At 37.9% G+C, this 10,191-nt stretch overlaps 1 protein-coding gene across 1 annotated transcript; it reads left to right on the top strand.

Moving 5' to 3' along the window:
* The first annotated feature begins 3,841 nt into the window (after positions 1-3,841).
* LOC132188025 (GTP-binding protein OBGC, chloroplastic) lies at positions 3,842-9,679 on the top strand. Its single transcript, XM_059602444.1, is given in 8 exon segments — positions 3,842-4,956; positions 4,958-5,040; positions 5,594-5,867; positions 6,597-6,888; positions 7,039-7,198; positions 8,177-8,285; positions 8,722-8,861; positions 9,162-9,679. Coding segments are annotated over 7 exon segments (2,070 nt in total). The 5' UTR covers positions 3,842-3,900; the 3' UTR covers positions 8,818-8,861; positions 9,162-9,679.
* The last annotated feature ends 512 nt before the right edge of the window (positions 9,680-10,191 follow it).

The raw sequence follows: 10,191 nt of genomic DNA, 5'->3' as shown, positions 1-10,191 counted from the left end.
TTCGCTCTCCTGGAAGAACGAGCTTTGCAAACAGAGTAATGCTATAAGTCCTGTTGTGTCTCTCTTGAATTCCTCCAAGAATGATATGGCTATTAAAATTACCATTAAGCTTGTGATTGATCATTATTGGATTTTGATCAAATAGTGATTTTAATAGACACATCATTCTTGGAGTGACTTCTAGAATTACTCTTCCAAACAAGATTCCTTTGGAGCCACAGATATGATCTTCACCAAGAAGGAAAGGAAAATTTGCAGGATTACAACTTGTAAATACCAAAATATTTCTCCAAAATGAATATATTTGATTGCTATTTTCCGTAGTTAGTTTATCCTTACCTTAGGTGATTCTTTTTTTTTTTTTTTGGATTGTCGTCAATGTATTATTTATTCAGCAAGCTCTGTAATAGTTGGTACATTTGAATCATTGGAAAAATTTCAGTCTTTTACAGCTTGCGTTTGTGTTTCTTTTCTGCAAGCTTTGTAATAGAAGGAAAGTAGTGATTCTTTTGAAGAGGCGGTTAACATCCTAGGAAAATCAATTAATTGGTACGTGACTTCCTGGTTCGTCTTAGAGTCTTATTTCACGAGGAACAAAACTCAGGAATCTCATCCTCTTCAAAGAAAGTCTGATGCGGAAAACTTCTTGCTAAAAGACATAGATAACTATAATTTAAATCAACAATAATAAATAACCATAGTGAAACTTAAAACATCATAACATAGATAGATTCCCAAATGTTGCGGTCAAAGACCAGTCATCAAAAATAAGTTACATACTAGATCTAATTGTTCTGAACATAATTAAAGCATACATTTAACAAGATACAACACAAAGATAATCTCAATCATATTCTAACAAGTAGTTCCATCAGCGTTTCACATGAACTTGAGCCACACGAGATCTAGGTCCTATAAACTACTTCATTTGCGTTCCTTTTTATATAACCTACAGACTATGGCTGAAAGCCCTTTAGTAGAATTTTTGCACCATTAATTAAATGCCCATGCCTGTTCCAATAGTACCATTCCTTTCCCAGAGCATTAATTATTTTCATGTATCCCCCTCCATCATAATATTTTGGAATCACATCTCTTTGCTGAATTCCACCACCTTCCAAGTTGCCACAACCTCCGCAAGAGGCAAGTCAAAAATATATGGCTTTGTAGAGTACATAGAAGCAACAATTTCCCTTCATAGTCTCTGGCTATTATCCTTACTCCAATCTTCTTCTTGTTTTTTGGCGATAGCCGCATCTCAATTAATCTGAATCGTTCCTACTTGTGGCCTTTACCATCTCATCATTATTGGTGCTCGCTAGTTCTTTATGTTGTTCCACAAATTTTGCTAAGCTTTTTGGAAATCCTCTATAGATTCTCAAGCACTTCTAACTAGGCTAAAAGGATGCAACAAATCACCTCCATAAACCACTGTATTTCTTCGTAGCCAAATTTGCCTTGCGACTCTAGGCAACAACTCCAAATCCTCATCATCTAATCTCTCTATGACTTCTCGAGGATTCTTAAAAAATTGTCTTCCTCTCTAGAGCAATCTTCTTTCACATATTGGTAATTGTTTTGGTATTTGAGCTTCCTCATTTTTCTTTGAGGCTCTTCCTTTTTCAAGATGGTACAAACTTCTGAAAATTCCTCACTCTTTGTTCTAATCCACACCATTTGATCTTGTTGTCCGTTGGTATAGATGGTCCTTCCACATATGTTAGCTCCTCATTGAAAATGTTCTCTATCAATAAGTTCCTTTACTTTTAACCAAAGCACATATATATAAAAGTTATCGAATAATGTCACATAGAGATTGGATTGGTTGACTATGAGTAACTTCTAGTTGTGAAGTTCTAATTGATGCTATACAAACAATATTTTGTGACTGAACTAATACCTAGAATAGATACATGTGTGCTTTTGGATAGATAAATGTTATGGATCAATATTTTCTTTGTATTTGACAAATCTCATTTTATAAATTAATCATTAGATTTGTGGACTTATGTAGACCCTACATAAGTCAATGGTAGACCCTACAAATGGAATGGTTGATCTATTGAATTTGTAAAAGAATATATGTCAAATATAGAGAACTTATTGAACGCTAATATTTCTCGGATTTCAGATATTAGGAATCCCTTGGTCTTTCTTCATAAAAAGACCAAAACCAGGGACAAAAGTGTAAATTCCAACTCTTGCAAGCCACACGTGCAACGACAATGTTTCGAGAAATTGTAAGAGCATGTTTGGGTATACGTTTGAGGAGCCTAAAAGTGCGTTTAACACTTAAAAAGTTAGTTAAAAAAAAAAAAAAAAAAACCGTTTGGTAAAAAACTTGAAACTGCTTTTAAATGTCCAAAAAACTCAAAAATGGTCAAAACACACTTTTAACAAAAGCTTAAAAATGAAGATTTTATCAACAAAAAAAAAAAAAACCTTTTTTTTTGTACTTAAAAGCTCAATTTCTCAAACACAATTCCAAACATGCAGGGCCCGTTTGGTTTGCAGAATAAACTCCAGAAATGGAATGGCTATTCCTATGGGATACCTATTTCATAAACCAAACAGAGCCTAAGGGCTGTTTGGGAGTGCGTTTTTGGGGCCTGAAAATGTGTTTAACACTCAAAAAGTCCGGTAAAAATGAAAGCTTTAACACCCTTGTTCCAAGTGGTATAATATTGTTTGGCCCACACAGTTTTATTATTGGGTTTACCCTCGAAAGGCCTCATATTATTTAGAGAGAGTACATTTCATATAAACACATCGTATTTTCTATGCGCAGGCAATGTGGAACATCACAATCACCCCTTCTTAGGACCCAGCGTTCTCGCTGGCAACTCCCCCAATCTCAGGCTGAGCTATGGCTCTGATACCATATATAACACCCCTAGCTTCAAGTGGTATGATATTGTCCGCTTTTGGCCAAGCCTGCACAATTTTATTATTGGGTTTACCTCCAAAAAGCCTCATACCATTTAGAGAGACCCAAAATGTCTCATACCATTTAGATGGAGTATATTCCATATAAACACATCATCTTTTCCATATCCAGGCAATGTGAGACGTTACAATTTTGTGTAACGACCTAGAAAAAAGTGCTAACAACATCTGCGCTATTACCCCAAAAAAACTAGTTAATTTGGAGTTTTCTTAGAATTCATTATAAAGTCCAATTTTACCTACTAACTAGGCAATGTGGGATTTAGCACCCATAACTATCTTTATAAACCACACTCTCTGTGTGAGCTTCTTCTCATCTTCTCAATATAGGAACGAGGTGTTACAAACTCTTCCCCTTAAATTCTTAAGGTCCTCATCAAGGCCACGTTATGCAATGCTCCAATACCACATGACCTAGCGTTACTAGGTGAAGACCTAGGAAAAAGGTCTCATCACATCTGCTCTATTACTCCAAAAAGACTAGTCAAATTTGAACTTCCCTATAATTCATTATAAAGCCCAATTTCACCTAATAACTTTGTAATGTGGGACTTAACACTCATGACTATCTTTATAAACCACACACTCTATGTAGACTTATTCTCATCTTCTTAATATGGGACCGGACTGTTACAAAATCACTTTTAAGGGTCCAAAAAGTTTAAAAATGGCTAAAATGTATTTTTGACGGAAGCTTAAAAATGATGGATTTTAATAAAATCTTAAAAATGAAGTTTTTCTAATAAAAAAAAAAATTAATTAATTTAAAAGTTCTATTTTTTTTAATGCAATTTCAAACATGCAAAAACGACGATGTACATGTCCTAAACGCACCCGCTTCTCACCAATACCGAAACGTGGCGCCTTATCCATTTTCGCTCAAATCCCAGAACACTGTAGAACGCGATAACTCTTTTGCCGCTTCTTTCTTCCTCAGCTCTCTCTCCGTCTCTCATGGCCTCCATTTCCGCGAGCTTATTCACTTCCTATGCTATAGTTCGCCCAAACAGTCGCAAGCAGTCTAAGAGAAAGCCCCTTCGAATTCCTAACCCTAAGCCCAAGTTCAACACCCAATCCAGTCGGTACAAGTCCCCGCCCGAGCCCGTCGTTCTCTCCGCCGGCGAAGCCACCACCTACTCTCGCCTCCCTCCCAAGGAGGACTTCTTAGTCCCCTCTTTGAATCCCTCGTCCGAAGTGAAGCTCTCGGAATCGGCCGTACCGAAAATAGAGAACCAAATTGGGGATTTGAGCAGCGAAGAAGAAGAGGAAGAAGGCGTGGAAAATGGTGATTTAGGGCTTAATGAGAAATTTGAAATATTTGAGGGTAATTCTGATTTGGAACACGACGAGGAGATCGACGACGATGATGGTGAAGAAGAAGATGAAGCAGAAGAGAAAAAAGTGTTGGGGTTTACGGGTCGCAAAAGTGTATATAGGTATCGTAGTGATGGAAATTACAAAGGAATAGTGAAGGAGCACGGAGTTTCAGCGAAACTCTACGTGTTCGGTGACGATGATGACGAGGACGAGGACGACGATGATGGGGAAATGCCAGGGTTTGACCGTGGCCAATCCGTGAATGCTTCCGATGAAGAGGGCGATTGCGTTAAGGAGAAGGGAGTACCGGCGGTGATGCGGTGCTTCGACCGTGCGAAGATATACGTGAAGGCCGGAGACGGTGGAAATGGCGTGGTGGCTTTCCGGCGCGAGAAGTTTGTGCCAATGGGCGGCCCGTCGGGCGGGGACGGAGGGCGAGGCGGAAATGTGTATGTAGAAGTCGAGGGTTCGATGAATTCGCTATTGCCGTTCCGGAACAGCGTTCATTTTCGGGCGGGTAGGGGGGCCCATGGGCAGGGGAGGATGCAGGGAGGGGCCAAGGGAGAGGACGTGGTGGTAAAGGTGGCGCCAGGGACGGTGATCAGGGAGGCGGACAAGGAGGAGGTGTTGTTGGAGTTGTTGTGGCCGGGGCAGCGAGCGCTGCTGTTGCCCGGTGGGCGAGGTGGTAGGGGGAGGTGGTAGGGGGAACGCGTCGTTTAAGTCCGGGGCAAATAAGGTGCCAAGGATCGCTGAAAATGGCGAAGTTGGTCCGGAAATGTAAGTTTCCTTTCTTTGTTTTTTGGGTTGTTGGAATGGAGTTTCTATTTTGATGTGCTTGAACTGTTGTTATCATTTTTGGTTCTATTAGAGTAGTGTGATGATATATGATTGTAGCCTTTTTCTAGGATCAACGCTAGAAAGATGGCACGTTCTTATGCTTAACATGAGCTCTTAATTTGTGGGTGATACTCGTGGTATTTTTGCACATCCAAAGGCACTTTGAATTTTTAAAGGTGTGACCCAAGACGTGCGCAACAAGTTTGTGAAGGAACATGTCTGAGAACCATGCATGAAAGCTTAAGGGCGAATGGCATGTTAGCAAAGTTTTTTCCATATTTTATTGCGAATTTGGAGTTTGAATAATGATGTCCTAGCACCGAGATAGTTGAATAGAGGCTTAGCTGCATTTAGTTAAAAAATGAATTTTTGTGGTTGTTGACTCACCTTTCCCCATCTAGCCCTAACGAGGGTAGTTAATATCTTCCTAATGACTTCTTTCAATTTTTTAATCTTTTACATGCTCAATAGCTATGGTAGTATTCTTGATCAGGTGGTTGGAGTTGGAGCTAAAGCTGGTTGCAGATGTTGGAATAGTGGGTGCTCCAAATGCAGGAAAAAGCACACTTTTGAGCGTGATAAGTGCTGCACAGCCAGCAATAGCAAATTATCCCTTTACAACCTTACTTCCTAATCTGGGTGTAGTTTCATTCGACTATGATTCCACAATTGTAGTAGCAGATCTGCCAGGTTTACTTGAAGGAGCACACCAGGGTTTTGGTTTAGGTCATGAATTTCTACGGCATACTGAAAGGTGTTCTGCCCTGGTACAGGCTTTCTGTCATGAATTGCCACTTCTTCAATTATGAAGTAATCAATACCTTGAAGAGTATTATCATATAACATGTATTAATACTATATTGTTGTACTTTTAGCTTAGTTTATTAAACACCATCACATCATCTCATGTTGTGGACCAATAGATTTACATTTTGCTCTCTCCTAACCAAGATTTTTAGTTATTCTCCTAGTCATATTGACATGTTTTAGTACCAATTCATATGGATTCCTCAGTCTTACATTAAGTAGATGTAGAAGCCAAAAACCATGCATTATAAGTCTGTTGATATTTCTCGATACATTGAGAACTTCCATTATAAATCTTCTCAAGAAGTGTTTTTGCAAAGCAAAACCTGGTAAATAAAGTTTTTAAGATGCCGCTTGCTTCAGGCATGAAATCTGAATTCAATGGTATAAAGAATTGTTTACCCTTCCATCTTTGGCTTTGGAAACATCGTTGTTATCATGAGATTGCCCTTTGTTCATAACTCCACTCATGAAGTAAGAACAGTTGATTCAATTCCTTCACCATATTTCCTTCGTATTGGCATATCCCTACCCCATCGTCCAAATTGAAAACAAAAGACTCCTGATCTGTGTTTAGGTCTTTGTAGTCAGTTTGATTTTTCATCTGTTCAGACTGTGTTGGGGTTGGGGTGTGCTATGTGAATTCTTTGTGGATTGATAGAGCTTTGGTACTTTCTTTGAGTTTTTAGGTACATGTTGTTGATGGCTCAGGACCACAGCCGGAACTTGAGTTTGATGCCGTTCGTCTAGAGCTGGAACTCTTTAATCCTGAACTTGCTGAAAAGCCTTACATAGTGGCCTATAACAAAATGGACCTTCCAGAAGCATACGAAAAGTGGCCATCATTCAAGGAAATGCTACAAGCTCGTGGGATTGAACCTTTTAGCATGAGTGCAGTGAAAAGAGAGGGCACTCATGAGGTGATCTGTGCTGCGTATGAGCTTTTACGAAAGAGTAAAAGAGAAAAACAGGAGCTTGAAGGTTAAAGTTTTATCTTAATTTCATTCATTAAATATATTCTCATATTCCCTTAATCGTGTCTGAATACTGAAAATCTTATGTGTGCTTTATAATTTATACTCCTGATGTGATGCATACACTGTTTTCACAAGTTCATTCCATCTGTTTCAGGTTTGAAAAATCTGGAAAATTTGAATCATGTAGCTGATATGGTACATAAACAACGCAGTGCCTCTATTAATGAGTTTGAGATCTTTCACGACAGCAGTTCTAATACTTGGCGTGTAATTGGATCTGGTTTGGAACGTTTTGTTCAGATGACAAACTGGCGGTAGGTTAATAAGTACTCATTATGATCACTATTACAATTTATTCTTGTATTCTCTCCCTTTTTTTCTTGTAGCCTTTGTCTCAAGCTGACTACTGAGTCAGTCGTGTCTTATTTGATCACATTTTTATCATTTTGCAAAGTTTAAATTCTAATGTATAGAGCATGTAATGCTGAAGAATGAACATAGAGTATGCTGCATATGTTTCCTATATTCTAAGTTTCAAACTGTAATTGACTTCTAAACATCACTCAAGGTGGTGCGGTTCAGGCCAGATAAACACATATATGCCTGCCCCTTACAATGTTTGGAAGTATATTACAAAATTGGGTGTGTGAATTAACAAAGTTATCAAGACCTGAGTATTAAAACTTATGTTTAAAATGAGAATGATATTCCTATTTTAATTGCTTGTTGAGTTGTTTTCTATGGATCAGGGTGTTGTACATTCAGTTCAAATCTTAATGTCATTTCTTGTTCCCTTGTTTGGGCCTCTTTACTTGCTTTAGATTGATGCTTTGCTCCAAGTAAGGATTTGGCCAAACTTGATGATTATTCATTGCCTCACAAAGAGAGCCCTTGCTAAGAGAGATTGAATCTTTCTAATAGGTTCGGCCCAGGGAACAAATCAACAAATCACAATAGGAAATCCTATTTGCTTTGTACGAACAAGATTAAAACATTTTTTTTCTCTTTGGGTAAGGAAAAGGACTTGGCATTAAAGAAAAAAAGGATTTGCAAACGATTGTTTTTTAATAAGTACGGCCAATGCCTTTAATGACACTTCTGATATCATTCTTCTTTAGTTTTGATTTCTTGGTGTGCCTTAAAAAAAAAAAAAAAGGCAAAAAGGACTATATCGCATTATGCTTTAAATTTAATGATGCTGCATCACTGTTATCCATTATAGGGTCAGATGTCTTTTCTGCTGTGTTTCTGATGCATCTTGTGAAAATATGTTAATGCTTTTATTGGATCAGGTACGTGGACTCTGACAAAAGATTTCAACATGTTCTTGAGGCTTGTGGTGTGAATAAGTCTCTCATGAAACTTGGCATCAAGGAGGGTCACATAGTGATTGTTGGAGAGGTGTGTTTATACTGCCTTTGTACTTTGTCAACCTCAAATGGTTGTGAGCCTTGTGATCCCTCACCCTAGCACAAAATGATATACTAACACATCCGCACACAATTGTACAATCCACAATGGCAACATGACAAACATCAGTCATGATTTGTCACAGCAGACCCCTTTAAGCCCATGTCTTTCTAGCAAGGCACACAAGCTTTGGCCCTTTTTCTTAGGAGTATAAGTGGCTTGTGATTTATACAGACAGCTTTTGTCATGACGATACACAATAGTGTTTTCATTTTCCAAGTGCAAATGGACAATACAAATATTTCTATAATTTCTTAGACAGAGTAATGTTTTCATGTAATTTAGCTCAAACCATTTGAAGCTCTTATTCAAATTTTGCATCATTGCTAGAACTTCAGTGACCATGTCTTCCTTTGCTCTCTGCCAGATGGAGATGGTGTGGCACGATTCCACCCACAGTTCTGGTCCCTCAACTGTGAAGAAGGAATCATCTGAATCGATCAAATGGGCTAAGTGGAAGTAACTCAGCTTTATTTTGTTGCTGTTAATTGATGTTGGTAATGGCAGGTATGGTCCATGGAACTTCTTTGTTTCAAGAGTATTGTTATCTAATAAAGTGACAAAAATTAAAACGGAATTTATTTCCTGGCCATAACTTGATACAAATTTAGGAATTGTGGCCGACCCAAAAGAAGGAAGATTGTTAATAATGGTAGATGGGAAGGACTTTGCCTTGGATATTTGTAGGAATGTTGGCATTAAACGAACCATTTTTACCTTTATCCTTCCTTTGCGGGCTACAGATATAAGTTACTATATTTGCAAGCGTTGGAATAAAATGCAAACTCACTAGTATTGCATTTTCAGTCTGTAGCAGTTGTGAAAATGAGGTGCTGTGCTAGACAATGGGCAGATGATGCTGGGCGCTACGAATTTTACTGATATGAGGGATGTCTTAGTTGAAAGCATTCTGAGTGGCTAGAAGAACCACAAGTGTAACGCAGATGACTCACCACGTGGCATGATAGCACATTTTCAAGTGATTATTCACAAAGCAAGATATTTGAAGCTGTCACTTTGATAGTTTATTCTTTGCAATGCAGTAAACACATGCACAGGCAGATACAGGATGGACATCCATACACCATTAGCGGAGTAATGCAGTTTTAAATGACGAAGTTGCTTGAACGCACTTACATTTCAAATCTAATGAGCATCCTTGAAAGGTTGGTAATTTTTTGCCTAAGCGCATTGTTTTGATTGATTATAAAACATAATATGTATGCGTATGCACTTGAGTGATTCAATTTCTTTTATTTTATTTTGGTGTAAACATGGTTTAATTTCTTTAGTATAATCAATGAATCAGCTAAGTTTCCGCTCAAGGATTTACTTGTGGTATGAACCTAACCGATCAGATGGATAATATATAGTGACAACAAAGTTTCTGCTAGGAAATTAGCTTAGGTTGGTTTTGTATGAGGTACCTTCGATTATATGATCTCTTGTGATATTAGTGACATCATTGAAGTCTTTACTTTCGAAAAGAAAAAACACTTTAATACGAGATGTATGACATGCATGGAGTTGGGGATGAGTCACCACAAGGAGGGGATGCCAAAGATAGCCTTACTATGGCTCTGTTGCTTTATATTTATGTATTTATTTGGTCTTTTATTCAGCAATTCAAAAGTTTTTTTTGGCCTGAAAACAAAATAATTTGTGACGCTGCAATAAATTTCTGATAGATCAGATAAAATCTGAAATGCCTAACAAACCATAAATTAATGTTTATTAACATTAAATTTATCATATGGAGTCGTAATATTGTTTAGGATATTCTTATTTACTTATATACCAATGTTAAATTGCACAGGGAAAAAGAAGAAGAAAGAGC

This window comes from Corylus avellana, chromosome ca1 (assembly GCF_901000735.1).
Source record: "Corylus avellana chromosome ca1, CavTom2PMs-1.0".
NCBI classification, from domain to species: domain Eukaryota; kingdom Viridiplantae; phylum Streptophyta; class Magnoliopsida; order Fagales; family Betulaceae; genus Corylus; species Corylus avellana.
This window is presented reverse-complemented; position numbering and strand designations above follow the sequence as displayed.